General features: G+C 38.9%; 1 protein-coding gene across 1 annotated transcript in view; it reads right to left on the minus strand.

Annotated features, from left to right (window-relative positions):
- Positions 1-212: 212 nt before the first annotated feature.
- The window catches only part of GUCY1A1 (guanylate cyclase 1 soluble subunit alpha 1), a 50,268-nt gene continuing 32,284 nt past the window's right edge, over positions 213-18,196 (minus strand). Inside the window, exons 5-8 of the mRNA XM_072120815.1 lie at positions 9,556-10,047; positions 8,239-8,382; positions 6,832-6,986; positions 213-4,769 (exon numbers count right to left, since the gene is read on the minus strand). Coding sequence (XP_071976916.1) covers positions 4,586-4,769; positions 6,832-6,986; positions 8,239-8,382; positions 9,556-10,047 — 975 coding nt within the window. The 3' untranslated portion in view covers positions 213-4,585. The remainder of the gene's footprint in view (positions 4,770-6,831; positions 6,987-8,238; positions 8,383-9,555; positions 10,048-18,196) is intronic.

Genomic DNA, 18,196 nt, shown 5'->3' on the forward strand with positions numbered 1-18,196 from the left:
GAAACTTGACTTCATGGGAATACCCCTTTAACTACAGAGCATCCTACATTGCATAGCACCGTAGCTTGGTACTGCAGCTCTGTCTGATTCACTTACTTGGAAATAAGCTTGTATTACATCATTTTTTCATAAACCAAATGATAAGATATACTTGAAACACACATTGCAAGCATGACAACTTGCTGTGTACTTACTTAACAAAAAGCCTAGAATTGAGTAGAATATAAAAGACATTTATTGCTAGGACATTTACAGTTTACAATTTGAATTCCAAAATAGCTTCATAAACCTACAAAGCACATATTGCTTGATGTTCACATCCAGTAAGCCTATGCTTGTCTCATAACAAGTACATTCCAGGGAACAAAACACATTCTGGCGGTGACATTAGATCTGACGGGTTCTTGTTGACATATAGTATGTGTTCCGTACTGCAGCATTACATCATCTAATAACAGATAGCGACATAATTACATCATCACTTGCTGTTTCTCAATGACTTCCCACTACAATAACTCTATAAACTGAAAAAACAATGGCAACACAGTAACATAAATAAATATTAGTTTGGAAGCTGCTCATCTTATCAATTTTTGGCAACACCAGCAGGAAGACCTTGTTAAATTTCTATATTTATAATCTCAGACACTTAGACAGATAATAGCCAATGTTCAATCATAGCATTTATAAATTATTATTCTTCTAAAAAAAAAAGATGTTTATAAGAAACACATAAAATATATGTTCTTTATAGCATGCAGGTAAATACATATATTTTTTAAAATGTGCATATATAAACATACGTGTCAAATATTATACATATTTATTATCACAAAAATATATTTAACAAATGAAGACCAGCTGGAATAGGTTTATTTTCAACAAAGGCCTAAACAACATTACCTTATCTAAAGGGCACAGTGTATCATAAAACTAGGCATTTTTTAAATCTTTCGAATATTTACAGATTATATAATAATTCAAAGTTACATCAATAATTTGGCAGCCTTCAGTAGGCAAAAATAGGCAGTATAGCTAAAATCTATGCAAAATGTAACCCGGATGTATCGGAATTACTATTATTCCAACATTATAATAAATAATGTGCCAGTCTTAATTAGCCATTCTGGAATAGTGTTGTCTTTCTACCACGCACTATATAGTCATGAGAAAAATAAGTTAACCCTTTATAAGTTTTAAGGTTTTATGTATGACATAAGAATAACATCCAGTCCTTAGAAAGTCCTAAAAATTTGGTACATACAACACCAAATATACAAGTTCCACCCTAACATTAGTTATTTAACAAACTGTAAGCCAAAATGCAGAAGCAATGGGGAGATGTATTAATGTGTCGGTCCAGTGCAGTGTAGAACTAGACTGTTCTCTGCTGGGGAGTTGTACTTTGCACCTATTAGTTGGTCTAGTTTGCTGTGCCACAATATTGAATTTTCTAGCGCATGGGAGTGGCCGTGCTTCCTTTTACTAAGATAATGGCCCTTTTCAGACTTCAGAAAACTGCCAAAAAATAGTCTAAATCCCTCAATGAATGTGGCACATACAATTGTAGGTGTAAATTACTCCAGTATTCTGGCATAGACAGATTGATACATGTCCCGCAGTGTGTGAAAAAGTGCTCCTTTACAGTTTCCATAGCGGTGGTCCTATCACTGATTAACAACCCCCACCACCAACATACAGATATATCTGTCAATCACTGCTTCCATTACTTCTCAGCATAGAAAGATAAGATATTTCAATGTATACAATACAATTTGTACTGGGTCTTTTCTGACAAAACTATACTGTTATCAATGTGCTGAGCGCCTCCTGCTCTATAACATGCTGCCTGCAAATTACACTGAACTTTCATGTTGTCAGCTTTGCTTTAAAGGTGTTTTTGAAAAAAGGCTTCTGGACACATCACAACCAACCAACTTTGTACTGTAATTGAAGCAATAAGTAATGCAATATATTCAAAAATCAATTATTTAACCCTTTGTGTTGAAAAAAAAACCCAGATAAATTGTGGTATATTTGCAAAGGTGAATTTGAGCTTTTAAATAAACTTACTCCATCTGTAAAACTACAGTTTACAAACCAAACAGAAGATCATATATTATTACAAAGGTGTCAAAGAGTAACCTGCAAATCATATTTCTATTGTTTATGCTTAGCACCAGATGAATTACAAGAAATTAATATAAATAATGTTTTCTTTATATCTATGGCCTATTCTTAGGATAGATTATGTCAGTCAGAATGGTGGGAATCCAACTCAGTTAAAGTGTATGGGAAACTACTGCAGGAACATTTTGGACCACTACCTAGAATTTAGGTAGGCTATTTCTGACACTGAGTCGGTCATGGGAGTGATAATATTTAGGCGTATGTTAAAGATACAGTGGATGATATTTATAATCATATTTATAAAAGTAATAGATATTCTTTGGGGGACATGCATCTTACTTTGTTTTACTTTTGGTAGGTCTTTTTGGCAACTTATTTATGTTCATGTCTTATTTCTTTTGATACATGTTTAGCTTTTCCTTTCCTGGCAGGTGCAACTTTTGGCTTTTTTTTGGACTTTTTGTTGCAAACTTCAATAAATTCAGTTTCATCTCAATGTGAATGGAAATATTTATACATTAGAAAAAGAAGCCCAAACTTTCAATGTTCAACAGGTTCATGTGCAAAATTTGAAACATTTAAAGCGTGTGAACTAATTACAATTTACATGTTAAAACAGGGTCCAAGGAAGAAAAAACATGCCATATTCTTCCATGCCCAGTTTAATGCCCTTGTGTGGCAAGTAACTGCAGCGGCTGTACATTAGTGCACACAATCTTTCCTCTGAACCTGCCCTGGACCAGCTCCTGAAAAGTTGCAAAAATATAGAAAAAAATAAAAAGATACATATGGCAAATATTGCACGGAACATCTGGAAACCAAAGACACATAAGGCACGCTAGACAAGGTGCAGATAAAGGGATACTTAAAAAAGGGACAGAAAAAGGCTCAGTAAAAAGTTGCGAAACAACGAAAAGTCTTAAATATGAAAGAAAAAAATCTGCAGAAATAAAGATATATGTCCCCCATTGTCTATTATTATTATTATTTTATTTTATTATACATTAAACAGTCCTGTTCATATGAAAAGACACCACAAAAGTAGGTAATAAATGACTGCTGGATGCCCCAGTGCTGGAACACTCTTCCATAACTAACATGGTTCCCTGTCCCTGTGCCAGCTGTTAGGAGGATATTACATGAAGTGAAGGTGGAGCATGTGTCATCCCCTTTAATCAAAGTCAATGGTACCGGTGGTTAGTCATGTACTAACTTGTGACCCACTAGTGATCATGGAAACCCCAGTTGTAGGGCCCAGACATCATAGATTTAATCATCTATTCTGGCTAAAGTGTTAAACAGAATATAGAGATAATTATACACTCATTTACTACATTTCTTACAGAAAAATTCACTTATTTATTTCAATGCAACAATACTTTGGTTATCTGTTCTGCATTTTGCATTATGAAAATATAAATATATTATTGTGTACGTCTTTTAGATAGTATCAGAATCTAATGTTATGGAACATAGAGTTTTGTAGGATTAGAATGTACACAGAAAATTATGTAGTAGAATAATATTAACAATAAAAATAACACAAAGCATTTAAAATTACAAAATCATAATGTGATTTCTAACCTATAGGAAAATGGTACAAAAACTGTATATCAAATTTTATGTACACTAAGTTGCATAGGGAATAAAACTAGAAAAGAACCATAGTAGGTGTCAAGATAAAGGGTAGGACAGAATTTGTGAGCTTACACTTACATTTTTGTGTGTATTCAGTAAAATAAGTGCACTATATAAAATATACCTGAACTAAAGACTAAATTACCAGCAGACTCTACTTACTCTAAGAGGTTTTAGGTTTATCAGACCTGTAAAGGGGTTGAGGTCTTTGCCATATAGTGTAAGTTCACCCCACCTGCATATTGTACGTCCAAAGAAATAATATTACTTTCTGTCTACAATTACGTTCATATTTTTTAAAAGCAAATCAAAAACCTGATTGATATGATGACCATGAAGATGGTTTGTCTATTATCTATATGTCTATCTGGATTCAGATATTAAGTAATTAAAAACTGTATAAATGTAAAGGCATATTTAACTATATTACATATCAGGAAAAAAGAGGGGGAGGGGCTATGTTTATTCAAAATTCTAAACACATTTTTTTAAGAAAATAAATAGTTCAAAATAAAGAACAAATTTTCCTTTAAATTAAATAAAATGAATATTAAAAAAAATCCTGAAATACAGAAATACACCACTAATAAGCAAAGCCTAGCTGATATACAACCAACATCAATATATACTTCTTATTTGAACAGTAATATCTAGCGTGGAAGTTTCTGTATCAGATGTCTAGAGGCCATCTCTGTGTGCAGTTACAAAGCAATGCGGTGAGTTACAAGCACGTTGTTAGGAAGATGTTACTTAAAAATATTATAAAGGAAGACAATATCGTTGCTACGTAATATGCAAAACAATGGATGAAATAAGTCTATTTCATTTTGCTGAAATGTGGATCCTCCACGGGCTTCTTTTGGCACCAAGTCTTGGTCAACAGGTCTTGATCTGAAACCTCTAGAAAGTAACATATTCCTGGAATTTCAGTAGGAAAGTTTGGTGGAAGATCTTCCCTTGATCGAGGTATAAACCTAAATCCTTTGAAATCTTTAAGCAAGCTGGAAAAATATTAACAAAAATAAAAGTTGAAATGCAAATTATACAGTTAGTCTTCATATAGAATATAATTGAATCTGCAGATATCTAGTGACTGTGATAACTACCATATATACTCGAGTATAAGCCGACCCCAGTATAAGCCAAGACTCCTAATTTTACCAACAAAAACTGGGAAAACCTATTGACTTGAGTATAAGCCGAGGGTGTAGTATACAGCCAGCCAGCCCCCATGTAGTATACAGTCAGCCTGCCCCCATGTAGTATACAGCCAGCCCCCATATAGTATACAGCCAGCCCCATGTAGTATAAAGCCTGCCAGTCCCTTGTAGTAAACAGCCAGCACCATGTAGTATACAGCCAGCCCCTGAAGTATACAGCCAGCCAGCCCCCTGAAGTATACAGCCAGCCAGTGCCCTGAAGTATACAGCCAGCCAGCGCCCTGTAGAATACAGCCAGCTAGCCCCCTGTAGGTTACAGCCAGCCCGCTCCCTGTAGTATACAGCCAACCAGTCCCCATGTAGTATACAGCCAGCCAGTCCCTTGTAGTAAACAGCCAGCACCATGTAGTATACAGCCAGGCAACCCCTCCTGAAGTATACAGCCAGCCCCCTGAAGTATACAGCCAGCCAGCCCCCTGAAGTATACAGCCAGCCCGCTCCCTGTAGTATACAGCCAACCAGTCCCCATGTAGTATACAGCCAACCAGTCCCCATGTAGTATACAGCCAGCCCCATGTAGTATACAGCCAGCCACACCCTGTAGTATACAGACAGCCCCATGTAGTATACAGACAGCCCCATGTAGTATACAGCCAGCCTGCTCCCTGTAGTATACAGACAGCCCCATGTAGTATACAGCCATCCTGCTACCTGTAGTATAAAGCCAGCCCCATGTAGTATACAGCCAGCCAGCCCCCTGTATGGCAAGCACATAATAAAACCCCAAAACTTAATACTCACCCTCTGGCGATAGCCACTCACCCCCGATGCTCGGCGCGGCTCCTCTTCTTTCTTCTCCTTTCTGTAATAGGGCGCACGCTATGATGCGGCGATGTCATCTGCGGCGACACCGCCTCATCATAGTGTGCGCCGGCCGGCAGATCGCATGGACCCGACTCTACCGGCTATTACAGCAAAGAGAAGAGAGAAAAAGAGCCGGGTGCCGGAGGGTGAGTATTAAGTTTATTTTTTTTATTGACTCGTGTATAACCTGAGGTGAGGTTTTTCAGCACATTTTTTGTTGTCCCGAAAAACTCGGATTATACACGAGTATATGCGGTATGTTAACATTCTAACCAATCACAGGTTTAAGCATAGAGAAGTGTTCAGCCAATGAACGGTGCAGCAGCAGAGTGACAGGGTGTGAATTCAAGTAACAATCTTTTTGGGACCCTTTGTAGAATACTTGGTAGTTTTTAAAAACTAAAAATATTTAGTACATGTATCATATTTTGGCCCTTTACTCAACCCATACGTGCATTATTTAAGCATCTAAAAATCCAGAATGTATCAAATAACCTGGCTTCCTATCAAGAGCCCCTCTCTGCCCTCTGCTTCTGTGGGATTACAGCAGGCAGAGGGAGCGTAGACCGGGAGGGAAATTTAATATGTTCTGCTGACCCAATCCTGACATAAACACCAACAATCCGGACCTTCAGCCTCATTGATTAACGCTGTCCACCAAAAATAATAACTGACATATTTTGCTACACATATAGTATGGCTCTGTACCAAATAAATTATGTCTATGAGCCACATTTATTACAGTGTAAAAGCAGCTAGTCAGAAACACCACAATCATATCCTATGACACATCCCCCTCAGTGTAATACATCCCCCTCAGTGTAACAGCCTGTGAAGCTGCAGCACCAAGGGGCTTTGGTAGCACCCCCAGGAGCCCTTCTGGCTCATTAGCATAATCTTCAAAGTTGATTTTCGAAGAAAAGATAACAAATATAAGAAGATTACCACAGTCATGGTACCTGGGACGATGAGTAAATGTCCCTGGTTTATCATGCTTGATTTGGATTTCCTTTATGTATTAGAAACAGTAAACACTTACCTATATGTTGTAGGGCTGATATTTATCTTCCTTGGTATACTGCATGATTCAAACTTATTGGCAAGGGTAACATTATTTCCAAAAAGGCAGTAACGTGGCATTCTTACACCCACAACACCAGCGAAAACTGAACCAGAGTGTAGACCTATACGCATCTATAAAAGGAAAAAGAAAAACTGAGAAAATCTACAATATACATTAAAGCTTTGCAACATTTTAGGGTTAGCTGACAAATACTATACTTCTCTGAGACAGGGAGGTCATTCAGTAAATATATAATACAATATTAGACAATTTATATCCCAAGACTGTCAGTGTTTAAAACACTTCTATAACTTGTACCAGAAGAAGTCATGAATCGTGATGAGCAGAACTGAACCAGCCCTCGAAACCGATGTTGCCAGGGGCATTTAAATGCAGAAAGCGTGTGTGCACCACCTAGATGACAATCCCCGGGAAAATGGCAGCGCGCAGGTGCCGCCGCTGACCATTTAATTGCTCCCAGCAGCTCCGCTGGTATCATTTAACCCCTCAAGGACACAGCCTTTTTTAGTTAATTTTTCACTCTCCACCTTTGAAAATCTATAACTTTTTCATTTTTCCATGTACTGAGCTGTGTGAGGTCTTATTTCTGCGTAACAAATTTCTCTTCATAGTGATGGTACATATTATTCCATGGCTTGTACTGGGAAGAGGACAAAAATTTCCAACTGAGGGAAAATTGGTGAAAGAACTAATTTGCAACATTTTCTTGTGGCGCTCCAAATAACACCTCTGCTTTAGTCTTTGGTTCAGTACGATCATGGGGATACTAAATCTATACAGGTTTTATTGTGTTTTCATAAATTTAAAAAAAAAAAATCAAAACCTTGTATATGAAACAAAGTTTTTTCATTTTGCCATCTTCCAACTCTAATATCCTTTTCATACTTCTGTGTATGGAGCTGTGCAAAGTGTAATTTTTTGTAAGATTGAGCTGAAGTTTTCATTGCTACCATTTTGACGACTACACGTCCTTTTGAATACTTTTTGTACAATTTTTTATATGTGGCTAAATGGCAAAAAAGTAGCGTTTTTGACAGTGGGGCAATATTTTCTGTTACAGTGCTCAACATGGGAATAACTGTTATTATATTTTGATAGACCAGATATTTAGGGACGCGGTGACACCTCACATTGCAATAGAGGCTATCATGGCAACAGATCGCCGCTCCCAGAAGACACAAGGGGAGTGACGATCGAAACCAAGTTGGTGGCGCCCACACAGAGTGTTAGCGGTAGGTGTTTGCATCAATATGCGGCACACCCTATATTTCTATAGTTAACACATGCGATCAGTGCTCTTAGTTCGTCCAAGATCAGGCATGTAATGAGATGGGATTTCTTCATATATTCATGGTAACTTACCTTTATGGGTTCTCCATGAGGAGACATGACTTTATCTGAGAGCTCCATCATTTTTAAAGCCATTAGAGCAACTTGGAAGGCATGTGTCTCACTATCCTTGTGCAGCCCCCCTGCTACACAGTAAGCATCACCAATAGTTTCCACCTATAGAATAAAATAACTGCATGTTAGTATTGGCTTATACTGTATATGCGGATCAAATGTTTTGTGTGGGTCCAGTATAACAAGGTGAATAAAAGATCAACTGAGAATAAATAGAAAAACTATGATTATTCATTATACATCTCTTTAGTATATTTATGACTGTTCTCAAAGTACAGCGATTCCAGACAACGCATTTGGTAGAGATTTAATGATTCTTCCTTGATTCTTTAGCCAGTGAATGAAATAAAAAAAAAAATCACTGTATGTTCATTTCCAGAACATCTGGAAACAAGGCACACAGCAAGAGTCTCAGAGAAAAGTCGCAAAACAATGAAAAGTCTCAAAACGAAAGAAAAAAACTGCAGAAATTAAGATTTGTGTCCCCCAATGAGTCAGCCACAGCCCTCTGCTGAATTTCAGGTTGCTATAAGTACTTAGGATCAGTACTATAGGATGTTACTTGAACTCAGGAGAGGTAGCAACTCCCTAATTCTACCTAATTCTAGGACCTTCCTCTAAGCAATCTTGGCCTGCTTTTAGGGTTTCTCTTTTGATATGTCATCGGATTAGTGACAGTTTCATAAGTGGCGGATTAGCCATTTTTTTCACCCGGAAAATTCCTGGAGGAACGAATGACTTTGGGGCTGCTTGATGTCTAAGCTAGTACTAAGTATTGGAGTGCAAGGGGGCCCCTTGATGGTGTGAGTGTAGACAGTAGCAGTCAGCAGCAGGAGTGATTATAGCTCACCCTCTGTAGCCGACAGCTAATCCCCCTCTCTCAACCAGGAAGTAGACCAGTCAGTCAGTACAGGGAGGGCTGGAGAGGAGATCCCTACCAGACTGCTGAAGCTGTCACCCTGCATGTGAATCCTCCCTGTATAATCCATAGCACTTAGTTAATCCTTATAAACAGTAGTGTATATGAAGTTAGCTTCATTTTGGCAAACATTATCTGAACATGTATGTGTGAGTTTGTATTAGATGTGCCTGTGAGGCTGTGAAATGTATCTATGGTATATACCTGTGTGTATATAATGATATTCAGGGGCATTTCCACAGGTTTACAAGTGTGTAGTCTGGCAGCACACCACTGTGCTCTGTCCATGGAAAACAGACCACATGCTAGTCAGATCCAAAAACTACAGCTCCCAACATTTCTCAGTAATATGTTACCTTATAGACGTCTAGTTCTCCGCACTGGAAATCAAAAAGTGTATAAAGTTCATTCAGCATAGTGATAACTTGCATGGGTGAACAATGAGAACATATTGCCGTAAAGCCCACAATATCGGAGAAAAGCATGGTCACATTGTTAAACTTCTTGGCTTTCACAGTCTGTCCTTGCCACAGCTGCTGCGCAACCTCACCAGGGAAGATTGAGAACAGAAGGTCAACAGTTTTCTTTTTCTCCTCTTCTAAAGCTTGATGGGCACATTCCAGGGTAGCCTTCAGCTTTCCTAATCTTTTTTTCAGTCCATCCTGTGCTCTGGCCTGTTCTCCGATTAGAACCACATCTCTCAGAGCATTGTGGATTGGAATATCGGATAGATAGAGACCTCGTCCCGTGAAATCTTCTAATCTATCTACACAAGGGGAGCCCAGGAACAGAATTGCGCTTGATTCAAAAACATAGATCATCTGACCTTTCAGATTCATTGCTTGTGACTGCAGAAGACAAAAACAAAACGTAAACTGTAAAATACTACTTGACTTTCACATTATATTTATAAAAAGAATGGGATTAGTAAATATAGTTTCATTACACTATTGTATTTTTTTCTTTTGAAGAAAAATCAATCTCAACATCCTCTGTCCTTTTTTAGGTAAACTTTATTGGTGTTCCAGCATACAAAATACTGTACATTGGGTAAAAAGACTGACGTGTTTCAGCAAAAGTCTAGGTCCTAATCCTTCTTCATAGCATACAATACTCCCTTTTAAAACTCTATGAAGATAGATCAGGGTCTTTAATCAGGGTCTGTTTTTACCCATTGTATTACATGCTGGAATACCAAAAAAGTTAGTCTTAAAAAGATCAGATGGCTTTCAGCTGGATTCTCTTTTTCTTCATGTTTTTGCTTCAACCTTCCAATCACAGTCCACTGGACGAGCAATGAGGGGGTCAGAGAGCTGTTACGATTGAATTTTTAAAAAATCTTTTACAGTGCCTTTACTCACTTTAATACCATTTTTATAAAGAAAAACAGCCTTAAATGGGATGTCTAGAATAGAAAATATATATATTAAAATTCCTGATTGTCTGCAATGGTCACATGATATCACTACACAAAGGCCATTAAGACAGGGGGGAACCGGTGTGGGAAAACAAAAACGGATCGCAGGGAAAAAATAAAGGGGTGGGGTTGTACCCCCCAACTGTCTCTCCTGATACATCAAGAGGCTCAAGCCTCTTAGAATATACATTGCACAAAAGATTACAATTACGCAATTACACGACAGCCCAAGACTGCTGTAGATTTGCGCTATAACCTCCGTCCAGAACTGACAAGGCCCAGTTACTGCCCCTCCCTACCTACTTGGCATGGAGGTGGGAAAGTCCCAGTTCCTGGCCTAGAGCCGATTTGCTACTTTTTCAAGGTGTATATGATTTGTTTTTTGTTGTACATTATTTGAAGGGATTTCTTACCTAAACCACCGCAATAAATATGCAAATTTCAAAGCTCATATCTCTGATAAAACATCTTCTAGTTTAGTAACTGTAAAGACTAAGTTCAACTGATGTTGTAGTCTTAACATGACCGAAATAAACTTCTCCAAATTATATTGTATCAGATTATAATATATATAGTCCATAAAATAAACTTAGAGCAAGTCACCAGTTTCAAGTAATTACTCTAGGAACCAGGAGGAACAGATTGCAGACTTAAAGCCTACCATTACATATTAACTTAAGGTAGATCCGGTGGCATGTTCCTGTATTCTTTACAAGTGCTATGCTTATTTTCATTAAGCTTTTTGTGCCCCAGAACTTTATAAAAATCATAACTAATGTATATGCAAATTTTCTTTAGTGGCTACGGGAGCAGTAGCATTGGCTTCGGATACGAGGCTGCATCGTTGTAGCTACGTGCACCATCGGAGAAGCCGGAAATCTGTACATGTGCAGCAGCTCCGACCTTGCAGACGAGTGTGTGTAGCTAAAGCAACGCAACCTTGTTTCTGAGGCCGGAGCTACTGTGCATGCGGAGCAAGCTGCGCGCTGAAGACAGGAGGGATGTGAATCCCCTTTACAACATGCTGTATAGTACCATGCAATTTATAGTGCTCTATAAATACATAATAAGAAGACAAGTAATATCTATACAGTCTTTTAAATCAGCCAATTAATTATGAATAATTCTGCAACTTTTCCATACAAGTTAAATACTTTATAATATTAAATATTACGTATAACCCAAAAATATGTCTCCTCGAATCAGTGCTGCTGCACATATTCAGTGATGATATGTAATTGTCTGGAAAAGGGCTATAAATATAACAATTTATCTAGAACTATAGAAAATGTATTGCATTCCCATTAGTTATGGAACAGAAATGTTAGGCCCTGTTTGCACATATGTTTTTATTCCACCTGTTCTCTTGCCCACACAATGTAAAATTGTCACCTACTTAAGGGGACAACTCAAAGTACTTAATACTTCAGGAAGAGAAGGGAGCAGTGTCTCAGATTGCCAACACATGAGCAGATGGCTATTTTCTACAAATGTGTGAGGGTGCGGTCACACATCGTGTTTAACGCATGCGTTTAAAAAACCATTGCAATAGCTGAAGAGAGATTTGCCTAATTAAACAGCTGTTAACACTTGCATTTACAAAACGCAACTGTTAACACATTAAGACACACGTTAACGTGTGTTCAGACAATGTTAACACATGTGTTAACATTTGCATTTTGTAAATGCAACAGCTGTTTAATTAGGCAAATCTCTCTTCAGCATGCATTATGCGTATGGAGCAGAGGTCGCATCAACGCCTGTACAAGCATCATGGATGCTTGCACGGGCGGTTTTACACCTTAAAAAACTCTGATGTATATAATTACAGATGCTGGTCTTCGAGCTGTAACCTCTTCATTTCACTGGTCAAGCCGTGGCCCAAGACGGTAATTCAGCTTTGTGGAATTAGGGGTGCTACAAATATGGAACCTAGCACAAAAATACCACTACGGAAGCTGCCATAGGACCTGATCATTAATGAAGATCTCCCTGATGGTTCCTGCACTTTAACTCAGATGCTTAGGTAGAATACAGAGGCCCACATTTATCAAAAACAGTGCAAACTATGCTAGGTGCAGTTTGCAAGTGAAGTGTGCAGGGTGGCCAGATTAAGGAATCTTTCATACACATTTTTCATGAATCTGGCGCACCTTTAACATATAGCGTGCTACACAATTCTGTCAGACATGGCATGATAAATGTGGCGCACGGTCAAACTGGTGCAGGGGCTTTAATGAATATGGGCCAGAGTCTTTAGTCTTTAGGGGAATCAGTGGAAATTACTTTTCCACAAACTATTTTCATATAATATACAAGAACTCTTGTGATAACTTCATTGCTTTTGTTTAGTCTGTCTGGATAGTGTATTAAACTCTATGCACTGTGACTGCAGCAATACAGGCCGCGTTCACACGTTCCAATAGCAATGCAACGATAGCGCCCAATCGCATATGCGTTTCCAGAGAAAAGCATGCGATCGGGTTATCGCAGAGACTGGATTGTTCCCTACATACATACACTTAAGTATATTATTATATACTATATTTACTATATATACTATATAACTGGTCAGACAGGACATTTTAGTTTTGACCTAAAATGTTTCAGCAATATAAGATTATTTAAAAGAGGATGCTCCATGTGTGGTGACACTACACAATGACAGAAGTTGAATATGAGACCTGTGTTCCTTTTCACATTTTTATTTTGATTTACCAATTACTGGTTAAATTCATACAACTTGGAATCAGGATCTTGCTTTGAAGTAATTTGTCTCATAGCAGCCTCCACAGTTGTAGTTCTTTGGCAATTTCCATTTTTGTAGTCACACTGGTCCTATCAGAGCCAGTCTCAGTCATGAATCATGTGGTCACATTTATCTAAAAAAAAGTGTCTGTGAAGTGTGTGGAGTGCGGCAGATTCATGAATTGTCATGCACGTTATTCATTAATCTGGTGCCCCCTGCACTGGAAGTACGCACCATTTATTTTGGTGCATTTTGTTCATTCTGCAGAATTGTGGTGCAGAGACAATTGTGGCACACGTTGGACAGAATTGTGACACACGGTACAACTAATCACTAACATGCCCCTATAGGTGCACATTTTTTCTGTATTGTTGGACAAAGTGCAACCGCAACACAAAAATGGTGCAGATACTTTATCATTACATGTGCAAGAAGTTTGCACTAAAACAATATGCAAAGTGTCTGGAAGCCACAGCCTGCTCTGGGGGTAGGGTCAGCGGTGTCAGCCATAGTCTAGTCTGGTGGGGTTGGCGGTGTCAGCCATAATTTGGTCTGGGGAGTTGGCACTGTCAGTCGTTGTCTGGTCTGGTGTGTCTTAGTCTGGTTTGGTAGGGGGAGTGGCGGTGTCAACCATAGTCTGGTCTGTAGGCTGTGGTTTCTGAGGAGACAAAGAAAGGTCAAGCATCCCTTGTTGAATGCAATATTACTATAATTTCCTTAATAGCCAATTGCATGTTTTAATTTATATGTATTACTGAAAATTTAATAATCATCCTCATCCTTCATTTTCTGGAAAATATTAGTGTGACAAACCTCTCTGCCCACTGTGACCTCTGGTGATGCTCTCTAAATGCTGTACTTTACTCCCAGGCTGCAATGATCAGCTGTAAAGTGTCTCTAATGAAGCTTTATTGATGATCCTTCTTCCAATGACAGCATTCCATCCTGAAAAATCCCTCCATATGCCGGCAGTTGCATCACTGGGGTAAACCCATGGTCTCCGTTTAACAGATCCCTTTATTTCCAGCAGCCAACAAAATGTCTAATACTCTATTCCATCCTGTGTTTCCTGGAGCATGCCGTCACTGACCAAACTAAATGTAAATCTACACTTACCAAATTCATATACACACTTCTTGATTTTTTTTATTTTTTTGGGGGGGGAGAGCTCTCCTTTAACCATAAAAAGTAAAATCTAGCATTTTAGCACATTTTAGCATGATGTGATATACAGTTTCATCAGGTGCTCTGCTACATCCTATCTTAACATGTCAAATGAAATGCCATCAGCTTTTCTGAAGGGATTTCTGCTGAGAGACAAATAATCACTTCTCTGGGGAATAAACTGTTCTGTGAAAAACTGGAATGCAGCTGTAAAAAGTTTTTTTTAAGGGAGAAAATATCTGTATTTTCAGACTGACAGTCATATAGAATGTTATTTTTTACGATTTAATAAAATCTGCAGATATTTTATAAATCCAAGTAGAAATAAAATTTCTGCCTTACCGAAAAAAACGTTGTCACATTTCATTACAGTCTTTGTGTAATGAGGTACTGAATTATTGTTTAAATGATAAGAACTGCAAAGAACCGTAAAACTCTGCAGAGCCGTATTACTGTTGAATGGAATTAGGGAGTGCATTTGCCACTTAATTTTCACATACTGTACGAAGTCTACTGCCAGGTATATGGGAAGATGCTACTCCAGTATTTTTAACTGAAAAGGACATGACTAAATTTCTTCTTAGTTAAAGGGAACCTATCATCAGTAATAGACCTAATATAACACTACCAGTATGTTGTCAAATGGGTTATTGCCTTCCACTTCATGTTTCTTTCATGAACCAGTATAATGGAATCATCTGGTAAGTCAACTATGAAATGTAACGTGGTTGTACACTCACCGGCCACTTTATTAGGTACACCATGCTAGTAACGGGTTGGATCCCCTTTTGCCTTCAGAACTGCCTGAATTCTTCGTGTCATAGATTCAACAAGGTGCTGGAAGCATTCCTCAGAGATTTTGGTCCATATTGACATGATGGCATCACACAGTTGCCGCAGATTCCAATCATGCGAATCTCCCGTTCTACCACATCCCAAAGATGCTCTATTGGATTGAGATCTGGTGACTGTGGAGGCCATTTGAGTACAGTGAACTCATTGTCATGTTCAAGAAACCAGTCTGAGATGAATCCAGCTTTATGACATGGCGCATTATCCTGCTGAAAGTAGCCATCAGATGTTGGGTACATTGTGGTCATAAAGGGATGGACATGGTCAGCAACAATACTCAGGTAGGCTGTGGCGTTGCAACAATGCTCAATTGGTACCAAGGGGCCCAAAGAGTGCCAAGAAAATATTCCCCACACCATGACACCACCACCACCAGCCTGAACCTTTGATACAAGGCAGGATGGATCCATGCTTTCATGTTGTTGATGGCAAATTCTGACCCTACCATCCGAATGTCGCAGCAGAAATCAAGACTCATCAGACTAGGCAACGTTTTTCCAATCTTCTACTGTCCAATTTCGATGAGCTTGTGCAAATTGTAGCCTCAGTTTCCTGTTCTTAGCTGAAAGGAGTGGCACCCGGTGTGGTCTTCTGCTGCTGTAGCCCATCTGCCTCAAAGTTCGACGTACTGTGCGTTCAGAGATGCTCTTCTGCCTACCTTGGTTGTAACGGGTGGCGATTTGAGTCACTGTTGCCTTTCTATCAGCTTGAACCAGTCTGCCCATTCTCCTCTGACCTCTGGCATCAACAAGGCATTTCCGCCCACAGAACTGCCGCTCACTGGATGTTTTTTCTTTTTCGGACCATTCTCTGTAAACCCTAGAGATGGTTGTGCGTGAAAATCCCAGTAGATCAGCAGTTTCTGAAATACCCAGACCAGCCCTTCTGGCACCAACAACCATGCCACGTTCAAAGGCACTCAAATCACCTTTCTTCCCCATACTGATGCTCGGTTTGAACTGCAGGAGATTGTCTTGACCATGTCTATATGCCTAAATGCACTGAGTTGCCGCCATGTGATTGGCTGATTAGAAATTAAGTGTTAACGAGCAGTTGGACAGGTGTATCTAATAAAGTGGCCGGTGAGTGTATATTGTCATGGCGGCACAGAGTTTAGCACTGAAGTCAAGTTCTCCTTGCCCACCCCTGTAATAAAAAGTGCTGCATCCAGGGACATTACTAGCCATCTATCCCGAAGTCTGGGGCATTCTGCGAAGAGGAGAGCTTCACTTCAGTTCTAGACTCTCTTCCGTACTGCAACCATTTTACATCTCACTTCAAAGTAGATTTTTCAGACGATGAAACCATGCTGAGCAATGAAAGGAACATGCTCTGGAAGGCATCATCCTGCATCACTACATACCAGTAGTGGTTTTTTGGGTCAATTTCTGCTGACAGGTTCCTTGATTTGTTGGACTCATTTATGCTTATTTTCTGACAAAGAATCAGATGGTGCATGGAGGGAGCAGTTTTCTCTACTTATCTCAGTGGCATGTTGATTATGCCTTGATCTCTTTTTTTTGCATTTTGTGCAGATCTTTAGACCCCATATAACAGCGTAGAAACAAGCTGGCAGTCACCGCATCATATATAACATTTATAATATTTTGTGACAAATGTTTTCTCCATACAGATGTAAATCTGCAAACCTAATTATAACCATATGTATGTACATTAACATATTAACATAATGGTGAAAATTTGCTAACATTTTCTAAAATTTACACTGCATACAAAACCTAAAATAATCTCAATTCCCTCAAGGGTATAAGGGGGCCTGTGTCTGTGCACTAGCTATAGGCTGCTCCAGTTCAGGGCTGAACTGATGCAGGTTTTCTCCAATTTGTTGAATTGTACACCAGTGCAGCCAGCCCCCAAAAGGTATCAGGAGCCTGAAGCCTCCTGTATATCGGGTGCACCAGAGGGGCATGGAGTTAATGAAACACAAGCGCACAATGTGCTGACATATAAGTTCCCACCTTATTTTCTGCCCGAAAATGCATTGCCATCATTTTTGGTGCATGTTGAGCCATGTTCCTTTTCCATGAGGCCAAGCCCCTTCAGAGAAGTCATGCTCATGTCATAAAAGTATCTAAAACATGTATCAAACACTTGGCACAGTGTGGCCCATGGCATTTTCCGTAGCTTTTTTGGCGCATATTGTGACCGATTTTTTGTTGTAAACTGTTCTATAAATATGTCCTAGTGCAGTCTATCTTGTATGCATAGTAAAAGTGTTCTATTACACCGTGAATGATGTCAGTGTTACACAAGTTATGTAGGTACACGTTAAGGATGACGTTAATAAACACCAAATGTAGATATCTAAACAGCACACACATAAATGCGTATATATGTACAATCCATACTTTTTAAAGATGCAAAATCATGGTGACCTCATGATGACAGCTGAGGGAGCAGATTATCTATTCTGTTGTGTTACTGGACTAAACCATCGTGCCAAAACATTATGCTGGGGTGTACAGCTGCACCACATGATTATGAACTTTTGGCTTGGGGAATGGAGACTTTCCATTTATGTAGTTAGTTTTCCTTAATCTCTTTAGAACAGAAGGTGATAATTGAAACATTATTGTACAATATATGGATTATATAAAGTGATGTCATATTTCTACAATATGCTGTATTTTTTTGTCTGGTCAAGATCTGACATCTACGAGATCAAGGTCCAGGGGCGTAACTTGAGGGGGTGCAGAGGGTGCGGTTGCACCGGACCCAAGGAAGCTTAGTGGCCCATAAGGTCTCACTTTCCCATATGAGAAGACTAGTATTATTCACCATACATTATAGTGGC

Source organism: Engystomops pustulosus, chromosome 1 (assembly GCF_040894005.1).
Source record: "Engystomops pustulosus chromosome 1, aEngPut4.maternal, whole genome shotgun sequence".
Classification (NCBI taxonomy): domain Eukaryota; kingdom Metazoa; phylum Chordata; class Amphibia; order Anura; family Leptodactylidae; genus Engystomops; species Engystomops pustulosus.